General features: G+C 47.1%; 1 protein-coding gene across 2 annotated transcripts in view; it reads right to left on the bottom strand.

Annotated features, from left to right (window-relative positions):
- ASTN2 (astrotactin 2) overlaps positions 1–27,782 on the bottom strand; it is an 845,639-nt gene that overhangs the window by 336,078 nt on the left and 481,779 nt on the right. For both annotated transcript variants that reach the window (XM_045791077.2, XM_087869420.1), the window contains exon 11: positions 10,226–10,376. In XM_045791077.2, the coding sequence (XP_045647033.1) occupies positions 10,226–10,376 (151 nt within the window). The remainder of the gene's footprint in view (positions 1–10,225; positions 10,377–27,782) is intronic.

Here is a 27,782-nt window from a genome sequence, read left to right as displayed (position 1 = left end):
TATATATTTCAGCAGTGTATACATTTGTTTTCTTTTATTTTACGATGAGCCTGAGCTATTTAAAACAAACAAACAAAAACTAAAAGAAGATTGAAGACCCAATGGGGAAAATGCCTTATAAATTGCAACAGTTCCACTATCACAATTAAGATGAACACAATTATTCTGGGTTTTCATTTCGGAGCTAAGAAAAAGGTGTCTAATGGTCAGCATTCCAACAGCCAGGGAGTGCTTCTTCACAGGTGCGGGGCACAGCCATTGGGAGCTCTGTGGTCTCGGTCCTTGACCTCCTGGTGTCCTCAAGGAGATAACAGTCCCACCAGCTTGCTTCCTTCTCCCTGCCAGGTCCTCTGCAAGTGCTCTCTCCCACATGCATCGTGCACACATCACCGGGTTCTATGCCCTGAAGCACCATTTTTATTTGATTGCTCCCCTCCTCAATGGGACGCTTTCAGCCCAACACCCCAGCGTGCCCTTAAAGTGCTTGAACTGCATCATTAAAGATAACCACCAGCCCTGAAGGGGGGGGGTCCTGAAAGGCAGGGGCGGTGCTGCTCCCCTTTATTTTAATCCATCCCACACCTTCGCCCAAATCGTGGAATTTGAAAACTGTCCTCACAGACAGCCGGGAATCTATTCTAAAGAAGTAACTCAGAACACAAAGGAGCCTTCTGCCCAAAGATGCTTGGAGCAACACTGTTTATAATAGATTAACATGGAAAGCGCTCAAAATGCCCACCAATCAGGCAAAGTAAGCGATAGAATAGTCCCTCCGTGAAATACAGGGCATCAGAGCAAGTAATGAAGGCTGGGCCCTGATTAAGGGCGAAGGGTTCTGGCACCAGGCTGCTCTGCTTAAACTCCCTGCTCTAGAACTTAGAAGCTGTGTGACCCTGAGCGAGGCACCCACGTTCGCTCTGCCTCAGTTCTCCCATCTGTAAGAAAGGGGTAATAATGAGACCCATGGCAGAGGCTTTGGAACAGAGCCACCACCCAGACCATCTCAGCTCTCCTCATCCCCATCAGCCCTGCAGGAAATATCAGGTAAGAGTAACAGCAACCAGGCTCTGTGTCTACTTAGGGCCGGGCGCCGGCCCATTGTGAATGCATTATCCCAGTTAGTGCCCAAAGCAGCTCTGGCGGGTATGACGAGCCCCACTTTACTCAACAGGAACCTGAGACTCGGAGGCTGAATTTGTCTCCAGGTCACACAGCTAGGGAGGGACAGAGCAGATTTGGGGCCCAGGTTTCTCTAACGCCAGAAACTGGGCTCTTCAGCATGATACTGACCCCTTGAAGGTAGGGGTGATGGTGGGAGTAAACACTTTCTCTCGCAAGGGTGCCGTTCAGAAGGCGAAAAGCTTTGTGAAGCAGGTGCATGAAACCACAATTAAAATGTCAACCATCACTCCAGAGATGCTTACAAAGGGAAGCAAAAGGATGAGGAATTTTTTCCCCTGTATATTTGCTTTCCCACCAAACAATGAGGTAAGCCTCACCCTCCACACCATGCTGCCCTTCCCAACCCTCAGACCCTTCCAGCATTAGAAATCTGCCCCCTGAGAACACATATATCATGAGGTCATAGATTTCGGGAACTGAAAGGAAGCTCAGCATTTCATTGGTCCCTCCCCAGGCAGGCTGGTCTGAAGCTCCCTCCCTGGTTCCAGCCTGCAGTCTCTACCGATGGCCCTGGCCACAGCCTTCCTGAAGCAATTTGCTCCACTCCTGCAGCCAACAGGGGGCAGAACCAGGGCTGCAGCTCCCATTCCCTGCCCCCCACTCTGGGGCTCCTCTCCCCCTCCACGCCATTCTTCCAGGAATCAGAGGGTAAAACCCATCCCTTTGGAAGGGCAAGGGCTGCTCCCTGACTTTAACAGATAATGACTTCCACACAATAAAACCAGCTTACCTGAAATACCATCAGACCCAGCAAATCTGGGTCCCAAAGAAATAAAATGAGGGGAAAAAGTAAAGAAGTCTTCAAATGTCATGGGAAGAATAAAATATTTAATATCATAAGAAGAGGCAGAGGCTTTATGAGAAAGCCAGACAGGATCATCCCGGAAACCCCAGGTCCCACTCCCACCCCCTCAGAGGGGAGGAGGGGCATATCCGGAGTTTGAAAAGGAAAGAAGCAAAGCAGAGCTGGGACTGAGGGGCAACTCCCTTCCTGTTCAGGCCCCTAAAGTTTGAAACTTCTGTGCAGGCTCTGAGTCAAGAGGCACAGTTCCATTCTCCTTTTCTGACTATCCTCCCCCCTCTGCCGATACTCATTCTCTTTTTATCTTCCTACAGATCTTTTGGATACAGAGGAAGAAGAAATCTTGGGCATTGAAAAAGGATGGGGAGAAGGAAGTGTCCCCTCCCTTAATGCTCCCTGACACTGGGGACATGTGCTTTGGGGAACGACCCTCAGCTTCCAGAAGTCACCATTTGATGAGTTAAGGGAATAGGCATTGGAGTTAGATATACCTGGGCTTGAATTTCTGCTCTGCCTTTATCTGGCTGGTTGGACTTGGGCAAGTTTCTCATGCTTTCTAAATCTGTTTCCTCGTTGGGGCACCTGGGTGGCTCAGTCAGTGAAGTGTCTGCCTTTGGCTCGGGTCATGATCCCGGGGTCCTGGGATCGAGTCCCACATCGGGGTCCCTGCTCAACAGAGCGCCTGCTTTCTCCCTCTCCCTCTGCTGCTCCCCCTGCTTATGCTCTCTCTTTCAAATAAATAAATAAAATCTTTCAAAATAAATTAAGAAAAATAAATCCGTTTCCTCGTGGATGAAACAGAAGTAACAACAGTGCTGACCTCATAAGCTTGCTGTAAGGGTCCAATGTGATGATGCATTTCAAGCATTTATCCCAGGGACTGGCATGAAATCAGTTCTCAAAATCTCTCTATATGTATCCCTACCAGTAATACTATTACTGATTTTATTGATAGCACTAATTCATTGATCAATAGCATCAACCAATTCATGCTTTCAATAATACTATCAGAACTAGGATTACTGGTGAAGGTGCATATAGAGAATTCTCAATCTATGGACCTGTTTGATCAGAGGGTGCTTTGATGGGGACATGATACAGGAGATACTCCACCCTTGACAAAGACTATTTCCCAGCCCACGAGTCCCTAACGGAGTTCCCATAAAGATGTGTTGCCTCCTGACTTTGCACATTTGTAAAACTTTTTAAGAAAAAAAAAAAAAAAAAGAAGGTGGTGAGCATCATTCTTCCTACTTTGGACTCTGGGAAAAGCTATCCTGGTCGTACCCTGTATCCATCACACCCCCGGTCACTGGTCTGCTGGGATGGACTAAACCTGAAGAGTACGTTTCTGGGGAGGAAAAACCACTCCCCAGGGGCCCGACCCCTCTGTGGCTTAGCCCTGCTCCCCCCATTCAGGAGGGCAGAAAGCCAGGCACACGGGCTCAGGCTTCCCCTGGTCAGCAGTGCCTGGGCTGTGCTCCAAAGTGATTTCTCACTCAGCTGACTCTTCCCTCTGTGCTTTCCCTACCCTTCTTGAGTTTCGTTTCTTTTAATCACAGCCCAATTGAGTCATTAAAGGGCGGGGGGAGGATGAGAAATGGAGAGAAGCAACCTCTCTCTCCCTATATGAACCAGATTCTAGTTTTTGCCTCCTTCTGAGCGGTGCCAAAGAGGTGCCTGGCCTATAATAAATGGTCATTCCTATCCTTCTTCATCCTGACTTGAAAAGAGGCAGCATTTTTCTGTTGCCATTTAGCATCTCACGGCCATCAGGGGTCCTGCAGCTCTTCCTAATATCTGGGAGGCCAGATGGCTTTTTAGGTCAAAATGGAAAAAGCACAAGAGGGAGAAGGAGAATATGGCTGGGTGACTTCTAGGGGGTGGGGCAGAGTCGGATTGCTCTGGAATTCAAAGGGAGGGCTGGGGACTAACACTAGGCACACATCCTAAAAGATACCACCACTCAGCAAGATTCGGCCAGCATGCAACTCCCTGCACCTCCCTCAGTCCTAACTTTCTATGAAGGCCCTGGATGGTCTAGCACTTGCCCTCCTCCCTCCGCTCCTTTCTCTGTGCTTCTCCACACAGCAGTCCTGCTGAAGTCCCTCTTGTCTTTGGAGCTACCTTATACAACACAGTGGGGCTCTTGTTCTTGTACCCCCTATTCCATTCACCACACTGGGTGCAGACTACCGCTAACTAAATCTCTGGACTGTTGCAAAGGCAAAGCTGATGCTCTAAAGCCATTACCCAGGCAGGTGCAACAGGGAGGAAGGAGTCTTAGGATCAAATCTTGATTCTGTCACCGCTTTCTTCCATGAACTTGAGCCATTTCTGCATCTTTCAAGGCCTTTGTTTTTCTGTCTGTATAATGGGAAAGGTGATGGCCTGGTTAGATCTCTAGGGTGCCTTCCTGCTCCGAAAGCTCTGGCCTGTGTGTGTCCATGCTATAGGTCAAACGTAGATTAAAGACGGCCACACATTCTCTGCTACTCTTCTCATCGACAGGTGAAGTCTAGTTCCCTCTCTTTAAATCCATACTGACCTCAACGACCAGCCTGACAAATAGAATGGGGTAGAAATGATGTCCTTGGACTTCTGAGGTTAGGTGCTAAGAAGGCTTGCAGCTTCTGCCTATGTTCTTGAAACACCTGATCCTGGGATGTTCCCTTTGCAAACCTAGTGTCTGTGGCCTGTAAAGCCCAGACAAATGGAAAGGCCATGGGCAGGTGCTCTAGTTGACAGCCCAGCTGAGCTGAGGTCCAGCACGGCCAAGGGTCAACTGCTGGCCATTCCGGCTCCTTCTGGGTAAGGGAAGGGCCCCTCTTGAAAGAAATCTTCCAGCTTCAGAGTGTCCACCTGTCATGGGTCAGAGACAAACCACCCACCTGAATGAACCCTTCCCACATTCCTGACCCACAAAATGTGAGCAAAACCTGGGAACAAGGGAGGTAAGCTGTGAATTGCTCTTTCAAAAGGGGCTGAGAACAGATTTTGATCACCTGATCGTCTGAGGTCGACTCCATCAAAAGGCCACTTCCCAAGCCCGGAACACCAGGGGGACACAAAGGAACAGTGTGAGCAGAATGCTCCAGGGGGCGGCAGTGACACAGAGATGCTGAAAGTGTCCTCCACACAATATTCTGATGAAGTACCTATCGTTTTCTTTGGTTTTGTCCTCTATCTTGATTAAAATTTCGCCATGTTTATACTGCCACACAGAATAAATGGAAGCACAGTTTACTCTTCACACTGGGCCTTGCTGACATCATTATGCTTGCCGGATTTACACCATTTCTAATAGATAACAATTTTTTACTGTTTTAGTGCACTGAAGGGGAGCACGAGGCTCCCTCCCCTTTCTGATGCCTCATTCACTGTTACTTCCTCCATCCCTGGTCAAGAGGGGAGGGTCTCCCTGGAAATAATTGAAAATCTAAATAACAAGGTAATTCTTCATATGATATCTCTTGGATCACCCTCCCTCCCCGTATTACTGTTCACCCTGCATTAATTTCCTGTCGCTGCTGGAACAGATGACCACGGACTTGGTGGTTTAAAACAACACACATTTATTAGCTTACGGTTCTATAGGTTAGAAGCCCAGCAAAGTCCTTACTTGGCTAAAATCAAGGTATTGGCAGGGTTGCATTACTTTCTGGAGGCTGTAGGGCTGAATCCATTTCCTTGCCTTTCCCAACTGTTAGAGCCTTTCCTCAGTTTGCAATCCCCTTCCTCCCGCTTCAAAGGTAGCAATGTTGTATGGCTCTGAATTCCTAGGCTGCCTCCCTCTTCCACATTAAAGGACCCTGTGATTACACTAGGCTCACACTGATAATTCAGGACAATCTCCCCCTTTAAAAATTGGCTTATTAGCAACCTTAATTCCATATGCAAATTTAATCTTCACCTTTGTCTTATAAGGTAAAATATTCACAGATTCTAGGCATTAGCATGTGGAATTCCTTGTGGCAGCTATTAGTCTGCCTACCACACACATCCAGTGACCATCCCCAATTTGGGCAACTATATACCTGAGAACCGCAGCATCCCAGGGAAAGATTACCACAGAAGAACCAGAAAACCAAGCCAACACCAAGCTGATTTTGTTTTTTAATTTGGGTGTTCAGCAGTTGAGGTCTTAAATTGAGGATAAAATATAAGGATAATAATAGTAATGGAAAATCTGTGATGTGTTAGAGAATTGGCTTCTCCACCCCTCAGTCCCCATCCCCTTAAAGAACTAAGGATCATTTGAGCTTGGGAAGAGAGGAATGTTGGAAATCAAGCACGATGGTCTTGCAAACGTTAGAGAATGTCCTTAAAAGAGATCCTGTGCTCCATTCACACCAGGCTTCTCCACAGGGTGGTTGAAAAGGATGAGGGGCTATAGACAATGAGGTGAGTTTGAGGGATTGGAAAGCAAAGAGTGTCTCTGCCTCACTTGCCAGAGAGCATCTGGTAGACGGCAAGCATCGGGTGTTCTTCCTTGGCATGACAACAGTCAATGACACGTGCCTTCATGGTCCACCGACATCAAGAGGTCTTCAGCTAGCTCCCCTCAGATCCCCATGCCCTCAGTGTGATGTCGAAGAGCTGATGACCTCAGTAGGGTGGGAAAGCTTTCTGATAGACGGAGCCAGCTGGCCTCAAATGACCTTGTGGTGGGGATGGAGCGAGCAGGGCAGCAGATGCCAGGATAAACCACATGCCTATAAATCACATGGGAACAGAGAGGTCCTGGCACAATACCAGAAAGGAAAGAGAGTGATGGACAGGGGCCAGACAAGACAGCAGGCGGTAGAATTCACAGGCAGTGGTCCAGTACCGAGCATCCTCTTACCCCCGTGCTCAGATGTACATCAGCTTCCTTTCAACTTAGACATTCAAGAAGAGGTGAGAAGCAGAAATCACCTAAGTTGAACTAGAAGTAAGTTTCCACTACCAATGGACAGAGAAGTATAGAAAAGAAAATCAGTTATAGAAACATCATAGAAAATTAAATATGCTGTGCTCCTGAATTTTTGTGGCCCCTAACATCATATCCACTGCATAAAAGCATCAGCAATCGTGGTCTCATCACCTTGCACATAAATGGCGTTTTGTAAATCCCCAATCATTTCCAATTACGATCTTCGATTTTTCAGAAAAGCTCTGAGTTCAAAAGCTACCGCTCCCTTCTCAGAGATCAAGAAACTGAGGCTAACGAGGTCAACGTAAATTCGAAGCTCCCCAGTGACCAAGCCAGGGCTTAAACCCAGTTCACTCAGCCCAGCCTTCTTTCTCAGCTTCTCTCCCACCAGCTCCTTTCTGCATCACAGGAAAGAAGCCAAAATGATTCTGGCAAGAAGAAGAATATTGAAAACATGTCCTTGGACCTCTACCTGGCAACCTTGTGGTGGTATTGGGAAGTCACTCTGCTTCCCATGTGGGTGAGGGACCTGCTTGCCTGGGGTTTGTTGTGACAATGAGTTACTGGATGCAACCATGCCTTGAGAACCCCTAAGTGCTCTAAAAATAGAAGCATTATTTCTCTCTCTCTCTCTCTCTCTCTGTCTCTCTCTGTCTCTGTCTCTGTCTCTCTCTCTCTCTCTATATATATGTATATGTATATGTGTGTATATATATACATATATATATATATATGTATATATATATATATATTTCCCCCCAGATGGAATTTCTTAGAAGAGGGGCTGTAAGAAAGTTTCTCCCTGCAGGTATAACAAAGAGTCTACAGATTGAAATAAGAGAGATTTTAAAGTTCAGAGCAAAAGTGGGTGTCTCCGCATCTACTCTGAAGGTGCAGGGAAGAGCTTCCCTTAGTCCACTGAGCCCTGAAGTTGCAGTTTTAACATTAGATCCTTAATCTAGAGAGGAAGGTCTCTGACAACCTCATCAGACTGCTGAATGTTCTCTTAACCTCCAGGGAATGAACGTTCTTTCACTCTCTCCCTATTTTGCCAGTTTACACTGAAGAGAGGGAGAAAGAGACACAGCCCACCTAGACACACACCTGTGCGTGCACACTTCTGCGTTCTGAGCTTTCATTCTTCTGGGACACCTATCTTTGAGGAAAGGGAGTTTAACTAGTTCAGGAAACAGAACTAATGGAAAAAGAGAACAGAGGCAGGCAACTTACGCCTTTCAGAAATACCAGCTTCATGTTTTGGAGACCACACTGCTGATCTGGGACATCTTCTAGAGTTGTGTGCCCACTGCCAGCTCTAAGACGTGGGCAGATCCTCCTCTCTCTCACTGGGCCCCACTTTTCTTTTATGCAAAATGGAAGGTTGGGTTGCAATACTCTGAAGCAGACAGCTGCGGACACCAACCCCCCTTCCTGTTGCTTGCACCCTACTTTTCCTAGAGAGTCTGGGCCTTCCCTCAACTCACTTCCTTGCCTTTTAGGTGTAGGTGTCACTTGGCCCAAGTCCCAGGTATGACTGGGTCTCAGATGAGCCCAGCCATTCCCCCCGACCACAGTGACTGGTACAGTGACAGGCATGAGGACCATGCTGGCCCAATGAGATGAAATCCTGTGACTTGAGCTGGAGGGACTGGGAAACAGATGTTCTTAGTGTGTGGGGAAGCTATGGTTGTCCAGACAATGGCATGTTGCTGAGGAAAGCAAAGAGAAGAGGGATCCCAGTGGCATGGTTTGATCCCCTTAATCCTACTGTGCTTGGATTCTATTTGATCCAATATATTTCTTCTTTTTGCCTAAACCAGTTCTGAGTTTCTGTCACTTATAATCCCAAGAATTCTAATAAGAAAAAAATCTCCAACTGGCCATCTACCTCTGGAGATCTGTTAATCTTTGAGTCTACAATTCAGTTTAATTGCATTATCTCATTATCTAGGAGTTTCTTCTTTGTATTGGTCTCCTGGCCATCGTCTATTTCCCTACCCGTGGTGCAGGAACATTACAAGCTGACTGTGTATTTTATTTCCTGTGGTCTCTCCTAGAGACACAGCCCTGGACCACATCCCTGGTCCCATTCCTCCCTCCATCCCTCATTTCCTTCTTATTTACTGAGATGGTTGGGGTGCTAAGTTAAATCAACAGATTCCCTGGGTTCTCTCTCCGTCTATAGGGTGGGATAAACTAGAAAAAAAGCCAGTCTGTGCTATAAATGATCACAGGGGCGATACCAGATGTAGCAGGCACGTGAAAACAGTATTATTATTTAGAAGAGTATGGTCACTTTTCCAAGGTGGGGAGGGAAAAGAAGACAAATCTGGAAAGAGGTCTACTTGTTTGCTACACAGGCTGATGGGAGCAATTCACTCTAGGCTAACAGACGGTAGGAGCAAAGGCTCTGAGGCATTACACGGGGACGTATGTTCAGAGAACCACACCCAATTCACTCTACCGGCTTTAGTGTAGAAGAAAACACAGTGATGGAGTGGTTGGAAAGGGCCAAAGCAAGAAGGCATCGAACACCAGGTGAAGAAGTGGAGCTTGAAGGGAGATGTTTACCAAGTGTCCTTCCATGAGCTCTGCCTCCCCACACATATAACACTCACTAAATCGTTACACATTCAGGTTCCTGGGACCTAACCCCCTCTACAGAATCAGCATTATTGGTGTGGGACCCTGGAACCTACAGTTGAAACAAGCACCCTAGGTCATTCCTATAAAACAAACTGTCCAGTTTAAAAGCCTCTTCTATAGGCAACAAAGATCCTCAAAGATCCTCTGTGTCCTTATACCCTGCTCGATTCTGGAGCTCTGGGCAGACAAGTCTGCCATGCCCCTCCATGCCCTTGCCTTGGCCATCCCCACTCTTTCTGTAACCTAAGTTGACCCATCTTTTGAAGCCAGTAAACACCAAGTTCCCCAACTTCAACGAACGTTAAGGTCTCCACTGAGACTTTCTCTTCTGGACATCTCATTGACATGATTCCATTATGTCCAGAGATAAGACATGCCCGACCTCAGCCCCAAATGGACAGTCACCTTCTTGAGGCCAGGAGCTCTCAAGGACCTATTGTATATTGGGCACTAAAGTTCTGATGTCTCATTTCTGTCTTCCAACAATTCCACAAGGTAGGTTTAACTATCCCACTTTACAGATGAAGAAACCAAGGGAGCCTGGTGTGCCGAAGGCTACAGAGGCAGTAGCTATGAGTAGCGTGATGCCCTTTCACGAGTTCCCCCTCACAGGGAGGGGCCTCCAGCAAGCAGCCTTGGCACCTGGGCCAGCACCACGGTCATGGGCCCATGGCACTTACCACACATCCTGAGGAGTCTACCTGGCGGTCAGACACGCACTTGAAGTTTCGAGTGCAGCCCCCGTTGTTCCGAGAGCAGTCCCGAACCGGCCCAAAGGAGGACAGCAGGTCATTGATGGTTTCGAAGTATGTGGACAGCATTGCTTCTTCCCTTGGAGACAAAGGGGATGGTTAAAGCCCAGAGACATGAGTATCATTAGATTAAAAATAAAAATTAAATATGCATTCATTACAGTTAAGAGCATCATTTATGATATTTGTAATCAAGAAAATGATACAGATACATATTTAAAAAGAAAATAGTAAGAAAAAGTTCAATAGGTATGCCATCATATGACCTGATGCTTGTCTACTTGTGATGAAGAGAAATATGCTTGGAACTTGGCACTCGTTATTTCATTAATCCTCATAATTTGGGAAGGTAGGCACGAGATTTCCATTTTGCCAATCTGTGAACTGTGGCTCAGAAAGGTGAAGTGTCTTGCTGACGTCCACCCAGCTAGTAATGTGGCAGAACTGAAGTTTGTGCCAAGCTCCATCTGGGTCCAAAAGAGAAAGCTCTTCCCGCTCCAGGACTCTTAACTCACATTCTATATGTTTCTATAGATTCCAGACCTCCCCATAGCAACTCTGCAAAATGGGCACATTCCTATTATTCCTACTTTGGATATATATTGAAACTATAAAAGGTATGGGATTTCCCCCAAATTAAAAAGCCTATAAACAGCAGAGCCAAGACACAAACACAGGACTTCCTGACTCTAGAACCTTAGAACTTTATTTTTCATGCTGTTGCATAAAAGTGACACCATCCAGACTGGAAGCAATAGCTGTTGGAATGGTCATGGGATTCTAGGCAAATGCTTCCTTCCTCCCAAATGAGGCTCCCTAGAGATGAGACTGGACTAGGTACCATAATTCATGGATCTGCCAAAATTTTATTAGATGAGATATACAGACAGGAGTTTTGCATGCTGCTTTCTGGCAAAAGGACCCCGGATATGGATATCCTAGTGCTGGCATATCTGTGATGGCCGCAGTCGCAGGGGGTATCAAAGGGACACCACAGGCAGTGAGTAGAGGTACACATTATCCCATGATATAGGACTCACAGGATCCAGAATTGTGAAAGAAGGGAGATGCTTGTTGCAAGAAGAGGCCAGGGAGCAATACTGGTGATGCCCCTGGACCATCCTTCATCCTTCTCCTCCTGCTTCCCTCTGGAGGCATGGAGTTCTAGGTTTCGGTGTCTTAGCTTATTTTCAATCTCCAGTATGACCCCCTTCTGTACTATCTTTCATACTGACTGCCAGTGAACCTTATAAATTCCAGCTTTAATTAGACACGTCATTCATGAATAATAGCTTTCCATTACTTACAGAAGAAAATCTAAGTTATTTTCATTGGCATTCAAGATCCCAGAGTAATTTCGTCCCTGCGTGCCTGTCCAGCTCCATTTATCCTGTTCTCATATTCTCTACTGGCTAGCCACAGGTCTCTTCTCATTCCCTAAGCACACAGTCTTAGGTTAGGTTCTCTGAGAACAGGCTCTGAAACAGAGTTGCGCATAACAGGTTTTTCAAGGATCTCTCTTCTACACTTGTAGGAAGTAAGCAAGGCAGGACTGGACAAGGGCGAGGCCGACCTGCAATGTGGTTAACGCATATAGATCTGAAGCTTCAGTTTTCCTTAGGGGAGCTCTAGAGCTGGGTGGCCCTTTAAGGATGTCCTCATTAGAGACAAGGAACCCTGTCCTCTGCATCACCCTGTCCTCTGCATCACCATGTCGGCCAGGCACTGGCCAAAGGCTGCCACCTGGAAGGTGGTATCCTTGGGCAAGGCAGTTCCCTGTGGCTGAAGGCAATACCCAGTGAGGAACACAGCTATGGGCCATGAGCCACGAGCCACGATCCAGGGGATGGGCAGGTCAGCCCTGAAGAAGGGATCTGAGTATAATATGTACCTTCACTTCTCAGAATCCTTAATCATGCTTTTGGGTCTGGGATGCTCATCTCTAACTTTTCTCCCTGATAAAATCCCAAGAATCCTTCAAAACTATCCAAATTCACCCATCCATCCATTCATTCATATATTGCACATGCTTATTGAGTAGGAGACACGATTCTAAGTACTGGGGATGCAGAAGTGACATAGGACAAAGGCCTGACCTCCAGAGAGCTTGCTATGACCTCCTTTGTGAAACCCTGTCTACATCCTCCAACCAGAATTAATTTCTTTTCCCTCTGAACACATTGTTTAAATCTATTATCTCACGGATCTTAATCATCAGCTCTATGGTTTCCCAGAAAGATCATAAGCTTTTTGAGTAAATGTCTCAAGAGTTACTCATCCCTTTCTAGCCCCCAGCACAAGGCCTGGCAAAAACTTGTGATAAGTAAATGTTTTCCAGAAGAAACAAAACACCAGAAGGCATGGATGCAGCCTCCACCTGTCATTGGTCTCACCAAGAGTCTCTCCAACAGGATATGCCCCTGCCCACCCCCAGCTCTAGGCTCCCGTCCCAAGTCCTTCATGCCTGTAGTACGGGGACAACAGAGAAGATGGCAGGAGAGCGGCTGAACTAGCCCTTGCTTCCCACCTTGACACAGAATGAGGTCAGGAGGCCAGGTGGATGGGGGAAGAAAACTAACAGTTGCTGAACTGAAGTTCTTGGAAGACTTGCCACTTTTGAATCATGGAAAGAGTTGAGGATTCTGAGAAGACATTAAGGCTATTAAAATATTAATATCCTTAGAGGGAGAAGAAGAAGTGAGAATCAAAATGAGGAGATAAAGACAGGGAGAGACAAGCGGAGAAAGTGTGAGACCACGTGAAGAGATAAACATGTAGAGAAATTGCTAGAAAGAAGAGAAATGAATGGAGAAATGGATGGGTGGGTGGATGGGTGGCTGGGTGGGTGGATCGGTGGGTGGATAGACAGACAGACGGACGGACAGGAAAACATAGAGACAGAGAGACACATCCAGAGGAGTGTCATATAGGGAGAGATTACAAGCGAGAGACAGAAATGAAGAGCTAGATTAGGAAGAAAGAGGAGTAGGAAACAGATTTATAAAGGAGAAAACATCAAGGTAAACAGAACAAGGGTGTCCTGTATGGAGCACGGTGGGGAGGGAAAGGGATGAGGAGGGGGCAGGGGAAGAGAATGCAGAAGGAGACAGCCTCAGAAAGACAGAGAATGAAAGCAAAGAGGAAGACCCTGAGTGAGTGGAAGAGAACACACACAGGGACACAGAGAGCAGTCAGAGAATGACAAAGAAAGACAAAGGAAGAAAAGAGAAAAACAAGCAAAAAATGTCACCTTGCAGTGGAACCTGGAGACAGCTCAGGCTATACAAATAAGGAGGCTGTTAGCTGTTAAAAGGATTGATTCTGCATAAACATCAGTTACATGAGGGGAACATTATTTCCAACACAAAGACGTGACACTGGGGCTGTTACTGAGTCTAGCAGCGATTGTGTCAGGCTGGAGAAATGAAGACCCAAGCGAGAGAAGTAGCTGAAGGCCGACTCTGACATTTTCTTAACTCTAGACTTAATCCCTCATCCCAGCTGCTGAGTTCAGGATTCCGGGTCTGTTGGAGCTTAAAGCTGCCCCAGTCACTGGGGGCAAAGGATCAGGGGACTAGCGCTGCAGGTGGAGGTGGGCTGCGGTGACAGAGAGACCTGGGTGACTCACAGCTTTGCCAGAAATCACCATCAGCACCCACAGCTTCATCATTTCTAACTTCCCGAGCACCTGCTGTGCATGGACACTGTGGTAGGCTCCTTCCCTGTGCCCTTTCTTTTGACTTTCACCATTTTCCCAGGAAGTATACCTTTTTACTCCTACCCTGCAGCTGGAGAGACTGGGTCTTGGGGGGAGGGGAGTTCTGTCACTCGCCCTGGTCCATGAGGTGGAGAGGCCAGGGTGTGCATCCAAGTCAGCCTGATATCAGGTTCTGAGCTTTCTCTGTGCCATGGGTGAGCTGGGCCAACTTGCCCTTGCCCCTGGGCAAGTCTGAGCTCTCATAACAGGAGAGCCGGTAGAAATCTGCATCCAATCTCTCTGTGTCTTCAGGGAAGAAGAACTGGAAGGGCAGAACCTGGACAACCTTTGCATTCCTCCCAGCACTGTCTCCTGGCCTGTGTATACGCTGTAATAGCCTCAATCCACACTGGAGTAAGAGCGGGAACCACAGTGCACTCATTTCCCAGTGCTCCCGTAACAAGTACCTCGAACCGGATGCTTTAAGACAAGAGGAACTTATTTTCTCCCAGTCCTGAAGGTTGGAAGTCCAAACTCGCGGTGTCAGCAGAGCTATGCTTCCTCTGTAGGCTCTAGGGGAGAATCATTGCTTGCCTCTGCATAGCTTCCCATGGCTCCTGGCAACCCTTGGCATCCCTTGGCTTACAGCCAAATCACTCTAACCTCTGCCTCCATCCTCACATGGCATTCTTCCTGCATCTGAGTCTTTTCCTCTTCTTACAATGACACCATCCATTGGATTTAGCATCATCCTAATTCATTATGACTTGCCTCGATTACATCGGCAAACACCCTATTTCCGAAGAAGGTCACATTCTGAGGATCCAGGTGGACGTGAATTTTGGGGGCACATGACTCAGAGGAAAGTTCTCAAGCTCACGCTGTAGGAGAGAGCCAGGACTAGAACATTCTGGTCCTTGGCTCTTACTCCAGTGCTGCTAATACCACACCAGCTTTTCCAGCGCCAGACCCTGCATGTTACACTATGGTATTTACAAGGCCTGTAAAGTCTTAGAAAAAGGATACTGATGAAGCCAAGCCACTTCTCCTTCATTTGAGAGGAGAAAACACCAACTTTAATTAAGTACATAACACATCCCAGGCAGAACAGGGGTCAGCAAGCTTCTCTTTATAGGAGTCCATAGTAAATATCTTAGGCTTTGGAAGCCATACAGTCTCTGACCCAGCTACTCAATTCTGCTTTTGTAATGCTCAAGCAGCCACAGAAAATATGCTATGACGATATGCCAAATGCAATGAGTTAGCATGGTATGTTTCAATAAAACCGTAGGTACGAAAAGACACAACAGGCCAGATTGCTATTTCTTGGTGTTTCTTTGTTTGTTTTAATGGGAACTCCCGCAGGTCAATGTTGGGAGTTAGGATCTGAACCCAGGTATGCCCAACTCTACAACCCACGTTCTTGCTCCTACATCAAGTTTCATCTGCACCTCAGTCTTCTCTTCTGTAAAGTAGAGACAATGTTTCCAGCTCCCATTGTGAGAACACAATGACAGGATGCCCAGAAGCCCAGTGCAAATCTATTCATCATCCATTCACTCCAGACACCTTTGGGCACCCACTGCAGGCCAGGTACTGAGCTGATCATGACGCCGGCTCTCCTTTGGCCTCTCCAGGCCTCTGTTTCTGCACCTGCCAGGTCCAGGCGCTCTCCACAGTGTTGCCAAGCACCTCTCCAGCCCTGGTATTCGAATTTTTTCTTTCTGATAATCCTGGTTTCAAAACGAACTCAACCAGACCCCAGCAGGCTGAGTGCGGCTGCTATCCCCACACTACCTGATTGCTCACGTGCAAATGCATCCCCTGGGTCCCATTCGGCTGAGTCAGCAGAGCCCCACACAGGGTGAGCATGAGGCAGGGCAGCTGAGAACAGATGCTGACATGGCGTGCTCTTAATAAACACCGGGGGAGGTCTGTGTCAGTCACAGAGAGGTATGAACAGATGACTCAGGGCCCAGACACTGACACGGCCCCACGGATGCGGACTAATCATTCTCTAATAACAATGGGCAGGCTTGTCTCCTGAGCTCCCAGGGAGGGAAGAACCTCGGACAGGCACCTCCACCCCGCAGCATGAACAGCAGTGTAGACCAGTGGACATGCAGCAGCTTTGTCTCCTGGCTTCACCCACTATGACACACTGGACAAGTCCCTTATACTCTGAGCCTCCACTTCCTCATCTGAAAAATGGGTATATGAACACCTAGCTGGCAGAGTTAGCATGAGAAATAACATAGACAATATATGTAAAATGTTCCCTGCACAGAAAGTGCCCAATGGCTGGTAGTGACTAGTACTATCTTAGTGTCCCTTGAAGTTGCAAAAACCATGACTTGAGAATGCAAGGAGCTCAATGTCAGAGAAAGGAAGGTCCTGGGACTTTATATTGTCTATTTACTCATTCAAATTTTTCAGTGATGCCTAACTTCTTTCTGGGCCCTGAGCTGATTCCTGGGGCACAAAGGCATAGGTAGGACATAGCATGAGCTAGGGAAGTAGAAAAAACCACAAAAGTTAACCTCGCAATATAACTGGGGCCACAGGATCATAAAGAGGTCCCCCTCAGCCAGACCCTGGAAGTGAGGGGTCAGACAAGGCTTTTTAGACGGGGCAGTATTGAACCCCAGACATAAACGATGAGCAGGAATTGGCCAAATGAAGGAGAGTAGTACAGGATAAGAATATTCCAGAAAAAAGGGACAGAATATGTTAAATCCCAGAGAGGGAGGGGAGGACATGTTCTGGTTAAGGGAACTTTAAGCAAAGAAAGGAAGCAGGAATGTTGGGAGGAGGTGGGGTGTGGCAAAGATTGGGGCAGCAGAGGCTGCCAGCAGACAGGCCAGGCAAGGTTTTGTGTGCCAGGCCTTGGCAATCTTGGACTTCACCCTGGGAGCTATGGGGTAGCCTTCAGAGATTTCTAAAAGCAGATCCTACTTTTATTGAGACTAGTAACATAGATTGGTATTTTCTATAAATCATTATGGCAATAAAAACAACGATAGTGAATGCTTCTTGGACGTTCATCACATGCCCTGAAATGTATCAAGCATGGCTTGTGTCCACCTACTTAATCCTCATTAAAACCAAACCAAACCAAACCAAACCAAACCAAACCAAACCAAACCAAACCAATGATGTAAATGCTATGATCATCCCCATTTTACAGAAGAAGAAACTGAGGCACCATGTTGAGGCTGAAGCCTGTTCTGAGACCAACCGAAGATAATGTAGGTACAGTCTCAGGACAGTGGCTTCATCAAGATGAGTCATAAAAGCCTCCCGGGCAGGGGTGAGCTGGCACAGGCCACGGGGAGGCAGATTTGGGCTTTTGCAACATCAGAGCCATTGAGCAAGTCCTGCTGCTGCCGACCACTGCAGGAATGCAAACAGAGGAGGGATGGCCATTTTCGGGCTGGTTGTGGAGGACAGTCCAGCTTCCGGGGAGGGCTGTACTAGTATCATCGTGATGGGGAAAACAATGGATAAGATCTACTGAGAACTGAAGACACGAAAGCTTTGATGTAACATGGCTTCTCGGGTTATTTCTTGCCACAGCCCCGTGGGGTGCTGCTATTCCTATGGCCCTTCTGTTGATTAAAACAGAAATGCACACTCTCGCGTGCAGGAACCCACACTCACGGCGGTGGGGGCTGGCCCCGTGTCACACAGTAAGTCAGCGCGGCGGAGCCGGGGCCCTGCCCAGGGGCGTCTGACTCCTAGCCAACACTGTCCTGTTTTCCTCCTTCCCATCCCTTCCCAGCTGGAGCTTCTGGAGCTGGTATTCCAGCTGGCACTTCTCATTCCCCTTCCTCCAGCGATTACAGTTCACGCTAATTTAGGTCAAGAATATATATCGCTGTGCAGAGTGGTCTCCGAGCTTCCTGCGAGTGTCTGTGCCTTTGAGTAGCTCGCAAGCTTCCTGCGTGCTGACATTCTTCCTCACTCAATCCCCACCCATGTGCTGGGTGTGCTGCAGCTGTTGGGGGAAATAAGCCCAGACGAGGAAGGCAGAGGAGGGACAGGGGGGCCCATCAGCTGCGTGGTCTTGGGGACAAAGAGAAAATGACTGTGAGTGTCCACTGCCCCTCAGTGAAATGGGGACAGCAACATTCAGCTCACGCGGTTGTGGTCAGGACTCCAGAGGAGGAAAGCTGTCAAGGCCACTCCTCTGCACCGGGCCCAAACAGGGGGTCTCGATAAGGGGCTGTTGTGTTTCAGAAATGCATTTGTTCCTCTCAGGAATATCTCCCCAGCACTCGCCGTGGGGGCTGGAGGTTTGAGATACAGGGAAGAGCAAAGAGGGCAAAGGCTTTTGTTCTCTTGTAATACACAGCTCACTTGATGGCACGGAGTCACCTGGCAAGCCCCGTGTCTATTCCTACTTCTAAATCTCTGCCTGTGTCTGCATCTGTAATCACAAACTATGACAGATGCTTGAAAAGGCGGGGTGGTCAGAGACCCTAGGTCAGAGGGGCCCGTCTAATCTAGGGAGTGGAGGATGGGAGCTGGGACACTGGGGGAAGCTGATTTCCCCCAAGAGCATCAGGCAGGCCCAGAAGCTAAACCAGCCAGGGGCCTGGTGAAGTTTTTGTCACCTTGGAGCTCTCCCCAGGAGTGTCAGGATAAGCTGTGACCCCCACCTCCACGTGCCCAACGACCCTGGAGTCCATCCGATCTCTGAGGCCATCATTCCTTGGCAAAAAGCTATCACCTCGTTCTGACTGCTCCATCAGAGAAATTCTCCTTCTCACCCCATCCCCCTTTCTCCAGCCCCTTGTGAATCCCATCATCATATTTAAAAGGAACCATTATTTAAAAAGTTCAGTGACAAATGCTGAGGCTTGAGGATTATTTATTTATGAACTACCCACATGGAGTCATTGAGAGCTCCTTGCAGCTCTCATCTCAGAGAGAAGCTCATTAAGATGGGCCCCAGGGGTGGGAGGGCAGGGGTTCTCAGGAGCAGTTGCTCAGGTAGCCCAGCTGGGAGTGTGTCTGCTCCCCAGGATGGGTGGCAGGCCCCGGTGAGCTGGGGTGGCAGACGGCGCTGCCTGGAGCCAGGAGAGCTCAGTGGTAGAGAGTAAATGGGGCTGCGTCCTCCAGCAGGAAGAGCACAGGCTGGAGGCTCCAGGCATGGGACCTGGGTCCAGCTCTGCCTCGCTCTGCTGTGTGTCCCCAGGTGATGTCCCACTCTCTCTGAGCCTTTCAGATTCCACATCTATACAACGACTGGGTGATCTTGAAGGGTCCTTCCAGCTCTGAATTCTAATAACGTTATGTGGCTTTGCAAGAAAGATAGGGTGGAAATATAAGAATGGGGTAGTGGGGAGAGACAATACCCACTGTTTCCACTGTACCTGTCATCGCCATTGTTTGGCCCCTAAGGAAATCAAGGGACTGATACAATCAGCAGAGAAATAAGAAAGTGTTACCCTGTGTTATCATGAAAAAGCCATGGACTCAAACCAGGCCCTGCCACTTCTCAGCTGAGAAAACTGTCACAACTCATTTCGCCCCTCTGAGGCTCAGCTTCCTTAAGCACGGGTCATGGACAACAGCACCTAACTCTTAGGTAACCATGAGGATCAGGAGATAATAAAAGCTCCATGAAGGCAGGGCTCTGGCTCCCTGACAGTAGTCCAGCACCTGAAACCCTGGACAGGCTTCTAGATGGTTAGCGTGAAGATGAACGAATGCATGAATGAATGCATGAATGAATGAATGCAAACTGCTGTCCACTACTCCATCCATGCACTCATTTTTATTGCTGTGTTGTTACTAACAAAGCAAGCTTTTCCTCAGTCCTGAAAGTTACTCAAACCAGAGAACAGGGGGCTCCTAACTCAGGGCCCAGGACCCCTTTGTCAGCCTGCAGAAGCATGTGGGCCACATCTTAGAATAACATTTTTAAATGCAGAAAATCAGATGCAGAAAACATTACAAAAGAAACCACTTAACAGAAACAGTTTTTAAAAAGCCAGTTGCAATATAATAATATATATGCTTCTTTGTTGACACATTAAATAAAAAGATCTAGTAAGAGATGTAATAATGGCCATAAATTGGAAGTACTGATGAGCAGAAACTAGATTTGAGGATATGCACTAAAGGAAAGATGACAGAAAACTGCATGTGATTTCTTCTCGTGACAAAGTCATAGGTGCTATTAACACACCCATGTCTACAACAGAAGAAAACGCTAAATTTCAGTGAGTGGTTGGCAAAAGTAAAAATGAATTATATATTCATGAAATATATATTCTGTGTGATTTCATGGACCTCCAGCATGGACCCCAGGTTGAGAGCCTCTGCCTAGACCAACACTTTGCGAGAGAAAATTTCTCCCTGAATATCTGCTGGTGTGTGAGCAGAACCAAAAGCTTGGGTCAAGAGAAGAAGGGACAGGACATTAAAACCCAGCTATGATCACACCAACGTCATTCCTTCTTGCAGGGGAATGGGCGGGGTGCTGAAGGGAGAACAGACTTTGACTTCAGACAACAATTTTACAAAGCCCTCAAGGGTGTGTCCTGGCACGAGGGACCCCCTCCCCGAGCTTCTGTTTCCTCATCTGTAACTTCATCGTTAAATACATCATTGCTGTGTTTCCTGCAGGGGGGCGTGGGACTGGGCGGAGGAAACAAGGCAGTGAGTGCACCTGTGCAAAGATGCAAATGCGAGCCCCCCCCTGCCGCTCATCTACTCTTCCTGGGGTGAGACAAGTTTACTGCAGCCACCCACACTTAGAGCTGCCCCGTGTACCACGGGGGGAGAGGGTGCATTTCTGCATTCCTTAGCACCTACTGGGTACCAGGCCATCTGCTAGATACACAGCACCCAGAGGTGCCCGACAAAGCCCCGCCTTCAAGAAGAGCATAGGCTGGGGCAAGGGGGAGCAGGATTCGCAATAATAAGCAGAGGGAACGCTTATAGTATAGATGCATAAAAATACATGAGATCCACAAGAAGAAGTAATGAATTTTTCCTGGCCTGATTAAGGAAGGCTTCCTGGAGGAGGCAGCAATACATTGGCTCTTCAAGGAAGATGAAGACAGTGATGAGGAGGAGGAAGAGGGAAGGAAGAAGAAAGGAGGAGACGAAAGGCAGGACAGGGTTCAGAGGATGGCACAAAACAGAGTAACTAAAATGTGTTAGGGAGTGGGGAGGGAGGACTGTTGGGAGAAATAGGCAGAGAACCCATTATTAAAGTGAGCGGTGAGCCCCAGAAATGGAAGCTTACCAGTTCAAGCCCAGAAGGCAGATCTTATTACCCCATATTATCGTTGAGAAAGCTGAGGCTCAGAGTGGTAAAGTCATATACGATCCTATAGTTCCTGAAAAGTGGAGCCCCAGCAGGAATCCAACCAAGATCTGAAGTCCAAGCTCTCCTCTGAGTGTGGCCCTGGATGCCACTTGTAGAAGACTGCTTTCAGGAAATCCACCCAAAGTCAGAATCGGGAACGAGAAAGCTTGAGGAATAGGACTTCGGTAACGGGGAAAGCACTGCTTTCCCCAAAAAGGCAGACCTCACCCCCCTTTCATGGCCTTACACATTCCATCTCCTCCTCCTCTGGCCCTGGAAATTCAGGCCACTAGCTTGCAGGGGACGCCTGGGTGCTGGTGAACACAGGGAATGTGTGGTGGCAGCAGGGACTCTGACCTGCTCTCCAGACAGCTGTCGCCCTGCAGCCAGGCTACACGGGCCTTGGGGGTTTTTCTCCTGCCCTCTGCACCCCTACCCTGCCAGGGACCTGTGCTTCTGGCTCGCTGTCCCAGCCAGGCTGCCTCTGTCACATGCTGGCAAGAGGGTCCCAGGACCAGCACAGGTGGGAGGGAGCCAGTACCTGCCTCCCTCCCAGGGCACTGGCCAGTTCCTGTAGAAAGTCCTAGAGCACAGGCGCACTTGTCATTGCTGGGACAGGGAAAGAAGTTTCTAAAAAGTGTCTGGAGGACGGGATAGGCATCAACTTCGTTTTCCAACCTCACGAGCTTCCCCTTAGCTAGGGGCATGTTAGACCCAGTCTGCTGACAAATCCTCACTGTCTTTGAAGACTTACTCTCTCCTTCATTCAGCCAAGTCAAATTGGTTGTGTTCTCTGTGGCCTCACTGAAGGCTGAGTATGCTTTCTTAGTACTCATAAGAGCGTGGTAGCCAACAGAGTGGGCTCCCCACCCACACTGTCTCCTGCAGTACTCACAGCACCCCTGCAAGAGAGGCCAATGCAACCCCACTGTGTAGACGCATGACTGAGTCTAAGAGAAGCACGAGATCTGCTTGAGGTCACGATCAAGTCCACACCTAGCTCTGTCTGACTTCAAAGCTGGAGGCATTTTTAATTACCATGCCAGCCCACCACCCATATGAACCCGTCTCATGAAGGAAGTGTGTATACAGCCCACCTCCTCTGGGAACAACTCCACGCACAGCACAGGGTTTGGCCTGGAAACGGGTATGGGGGATGTTTGAGCAGAGAAGGAAAGAAAGGAGGGCTTCAAGAGAGAGGAAGGAAGGAAGGAGCAGCGGCAGGTTTTATTTTCCCATTACGCTGTGGGTTTCTTTTTTCTTTTTTCTTTTAAATGATTTTTTATTATATTATGTTAGTCACCATACAGTACATCCCCGGTTTCCAATATAAAGTTCGATGATTCATTAGTTGCGTGTAACACCCAGTGCACCATGCAAAACGTGCCCTCCTTACTACCCATCACCGGTCTATCCCATTCCCCCACCCCCCCTCCCCTCTGAGGCCCTCAGTTTGTTTCTCAGAGTCCATAGTCTCTCATGTTTCATTCCCCCTTCTGATTACCCCCCCTTTCTTTATCCCTTTCTTCCCCTGCTGATCATCCTATTTCTTATGTTCCGTAGATGAGAGAGATCATATGATATTTGTCTTTCTCTGCTTGACTTATTTCACTTAGCATTATCTCTTCCAGTGCCGTCCATGTTGTAGCAAATGTTGGGAATTCGTTCTTTCTGATAGCTGAGTAATATTCCATTGTATATATGGACCACAACTTCTTAATCCAGTCATCTGTTGAAGGGCATCTCGGCTCCTTCCACGATTTAGCTATTGTGGACATTGCTGCTATGAACATTGGGGTGCATTTGGCCCTTCTCTTCACTACGTCTGTATCTTTGGGGTAAGTACCCAGTAGTGCAATGGCTGGGTCATAGGGTAGCTCAATTTTTAACTTTTTAAGGGACCTCCACATTGTTTTCCAAAGTGGCTGTACCAACTTGCATCCCCACCAACAATGCAGGAGGGATCCCCTTTCTCCACATCCTCTCTAACAATTGTTGTTTCTTGCCTTGTCAATTTTTGCCATTCTAACTGGTGTAACGTGGTATCTCAGTGTGGTTTTGATTTGAATTTCCCTGATGGCTAATGATTTTGAACATTTGTTCATGTGTCTGTTAGCCATTTGTATGTCATCATTGGAAAAGTGTCTGTTCACTATGGACTATGAGAAACAAACTGAGGACTTCAGAGGGCAGGGGGGTGGGGGAATGGGACAGACCGGTGATGGGTAGTAAGGAGGGCACATATTGCATGGTGCACTGGGTGTTATACACAACTAATGAATCATCGAGCCTTACATCGGAAACCGGGGATGTACTGTATGGTGACTAACATAATATAATAAAAAATCATTTAAAAAAAAAAAAAAGGAAAAGTGTCTGTTCATATCTTCTGCCCATTTTTTGATTTGTTTATTTGTTTCTCGTGTATTGAGTTTGAGAAGTTCTTTGTAGATCTTGGATACCAGTCTTTTATCTGTAGTTATCATTTGCAAATATATTCTCCCATTCCGTGGGCTGCCTCTTAGTTTTTTTGACTGTTTCCTTGGCTGTGCAGAAGCTTTTTATCTTGATGAAGTCCCATAAGTTCATTTTATCTTTTGTTTCTCCTGCCTTTGGAGATGTGTCATGAAAAAGGTTGCTTTGGCCGATGTCGTAGAGGTTGCTGCCTATGTTCTCCTCTAGAATTTTGATGGATTCCTGTCTCACATCGAGGTCTTTCATCCATTTGGAGTTTATTTTTGTGTATGGTGTGAGAGATTGGTCAAGTTTCATTCTTTTGCATGTAGCTGTCCAATTTTCCCAGCACCATTTATTGAAGAGACTGTCTTTTTTCTGTATGTTTTTTCCTGCTTTATGAAAGATTAGTTGCCCAAAGAGCCGAGGGTCCATTTCTGGGTTCTCTATCCTGTTCCATTGGTCTGTGTGTCTGTTTTTGTGCCAGCACCATGCTGTCTTTGTGATCACAGCTTTGTAGTACAGCTCGAAATCCGGCATTGTGATGCCCCCAGCTTTGTTTTTCCTTTTCAACAGTTCCTTGGCGATTCGGGGCCTTTTCTGTTTCCATACAAATTTAAGGACTATTTGTTCCAGTTCTTTGAAAAATGTCCTTGGTATTTTGATCGGGATAGCACTGAAAGTGTAGATTGCTCTGGGTAGCATGGACATTTTAACTATGTTAATTCTTCCGATCCATGAGCATGGAATATTTTTCCATCTTTTTATGTCTTCCTCAATGTCTTTCAAGAGTGATTTATAGTTTCTAGAATATAGGTCCTTTACGTCTCTGGTTAAGTTAATTCCAAGGTGACGTATGGTTTTTGGTGCTATTGTAAATGGGATGGATTCCCTAATTTCTCTTTCTTCAGTCTCATTATTCGTGCATAGAAATGTAACTGATTTCTGAGCATTGATTTTGTATCCCGCCACATTACTGAATTGCTCTATAACTTCTAATAGTTTGGGAGTGGATTCTTTTGGGTTTTCCATATAGAGTATCATGTCATCTGCGAAGAGAGACATTTTGACTTCTTCCTTGCTGATTTGGATACCTTTTATCCCTTTTTGTTGTCTGATTGCTGTTGCAAGGACTTCTAGTACTATGTTGAATAATAGTGGCGAGAGTGGGCATCCTTGTCGTGTTCCTGATCTTAAGGGAAAGGCTTCTAGCTTTTCCCCACTGAGAATAATATTTGCTGTAGGCTTTTCATAGATGGCTTTTATGAGATTGAGAAATGTACCCTCTATTCCTACACTCTGAAGGGTTTTAATCAGGAAAGGATGCTGTATTTTGTCAAATGCTTTTTCTGTATCAATTGAGAGGATCATATGGTTCCTGAGTCTTTTCTTGTTGATATGATGTATCACGCTGATCGATTTGTGAATGTTGAACCACACTTGCATCCCAGGGTTGAATCCCACTTGGTCATAATGGATAATCCTTTTAATGTACTGTTGGATTCTTTTAGCCAGGATCTTGTTGAGGATTTTGGCGTCCATATTCATTAGGGAAATAGGTCTGTAATTCTCCTTTTTGATGGGGTCTTTGCCTGGTTTGGGGATCAAGGTAATATTGGCCTCATAGAATGAGTTTGGTAGCTTTCCTTCTGTTTCTATTTTTTGAAGTAGCTTTAGGAGAATAGGTGGGTTTCTAAAGGCAGGAGTCTCTGCCCCCACAGGGCCCAGTACAGAGACATTTTATAGGGAGGTGCTCCATATTTGTTGAATATTTAAATGAACGGATGGATGTGTAAACAGACAACAGGAGAACTCGCAGAGGAATTCCTCAAAGAACAAATACACTAGGCAGACTTCCTGGGAAATTGGTCTTTGAAAGAATTTGAGCTTTCAAGAGCCCAAGGCTCTGTACCCTTAAGGGCTCCCCTTGTGGGAATTGCTGGGCCACAGTTTAGGAAGATGAAGAGATAAAAATGCAGATCAATGTCCCCTGTCTGCCGGCTAGGCCCCTTGAAATGGGAGCCGTCGTGCAGCAGGTAGACCTCGAGTTCTAGAGACCCGCCATGCAACGCATCACCTGTGGCTGACAACACGGTGTCGTGCAATTTAAAATTTTGTTAAGACGGTAAATCCTGTGTTCGATGTTCTTCCCACAGAAAAACCAACAGACTAACAAAAACAACAAAAAAGGAAGAGGCAGGAGGAAGCTTTTGGAAGTGATGGATATGCTTAGTATCTTGATGGTGGTAACGGTTTCACAAGCGTATGCATATCTCCAAACGCACCCCACTGTATGCACTGAGTATGTGCAGTTTTTTGGCATATCAATTACAGCTCAATCCAGCTCCTAATCATTACAATACAATGTGCCCTTGGCGGGCACCTGAGTGACTCTGGTGGCTGAGCATCCAAACCTCGATTTCAGCTCAGACCATGATCTCAGGGTTGTGCGATTGGGCCCCAAGTTAGGTTCCACGCTGAGTGCGCATCCTGCTTAAAATCCGATTTCTCCCTCTCCCTCTGCCCCTTCCCCGGCTTGCACACTCACTCTCTCTCTTAAAAAACAAAACAAAACAAACACAGCCCTTGGAACACCAAGCCGCCACTGACAAGGTCATGATGTTCCCCAGACTTCACAGTTACAGAGCAGTCTCCAGCCAAGAAATTCTCTCTCTACATGGGTCCTTTGAGGTGGCTTCCCTGTACTGCCCCTTGGGCCTTGATTACCTTCTGACCCTGCAGGTGGCCACAGCCCAGTGCTTTCCCGGCTCCTGGAAATGGCCAGCTTCTATGTGGTAGGCAGGGGTGCAAGGAGAAATTCAGCAAAGTTGCAGGAAGAGAGTGGACTGAAGCCCTGAGGGAAATGTAGGGTGGCAGGGACTCCCAGAACTGGACAGCACTTTGTAATTCTGAAATGCGTCTCGGACAAAAAAGCCAGAGCTGGAACAGTGGGGGATGCATTTTCAAGGTGATGTATCGCTTTATTGGGCTGTCACAGTTGTTCCTGGTCTTGTTTCCATTTTATAGATGAACAAACTGAGTCCCTAAGAGGTAAAATGGTTTCCTTAAAATCAGACCCTTGGATGTTTTGAGCAGTGTCCATGTTCTGTGGTGGTTGGTGGGGGGTGCTGCTTGGAGGAGAGAGGGTTCGAGAGGTTTTGAGTGTGGCTGTAGGATAAAACATATGCATCCAGGGTAGTATGTATGGGGAATGGAGGGGACCATGTGCCAGCAAAGGGACAGGAATTCTAGAGAATGAAATCCTGTTCTGCAATGTAAGGGAATCTATTCTACAACACGGACGTAGGAAGGAGACAAAATCCAAGTGGCGTTAGAACAAAGGAAAGAAAGAAGTATGTGAAGAAAAGTTGGGAACACTGGAAAGCATTCAGGACCCCAGGAAGAGGAGTCGAAGTTGGAATCCCAGCTTGGCCTGCAACCTCACTGCGTGACCTTGAGTCACACGGTCTCTCTGACCTTCGCTTCCTTGTTTGCCAAATGAATATTATAGCACCAACCCCTCAGGATAGATATGGCCACGAAATTACATAAACCATTGAAAGCAGCGCACACGTAGCCTGACGCGGAGTAAGAGCCCAGCCAGTGTAACTTCCCTCCTAGCCGCACCCCTCGGCCAGGACCTGGGGTGGCATAGTGGTGGCAGATTCAAAGAAAACACAATTTTGCAAGAGACTCCATCTTAGGAACCACACAAGGCCCTCTAGCTACCTACCCAAACGTTACTTTAATCTATACAATGGAAATTCCAGGCAGAAAAAGGCATGTCCAGTCTATCAGCTCTTTGGGGAAAGAAAAAAAAAAAAAGCTGCAGTGGTTAGTGAGTTATGGTAATTAAACAGTTCATTTACTGGTTGAACAAGAGCTATTGTTACTTTGAAGCTTCTGGATTCTCTGTAGCACAGTTTAACAAATGGGGTTTTTATGGGGTGAAAATCAGCAGGTGATTTCCCACAGATCATTCATAATGATAAGACTGTTAGGTATCCAAA

Source organism: Ursus americanus, chromosome 18, assembly GCF_024610735.1.
Source record: "Ursus americanus isolate L20-20 chromosome 18, mUrsAme1.1.p, whole genome shotgun sequence".
Classification (NCBI taxonomy): Eukaryota; Metazoa; Chordata; class Mammalia; order Carnivora; family Ursidae; genus Ursus; species Ursus americanus.
This window is presented reverse-complemented; position numbering and strand designations above follow the sequence as displayed.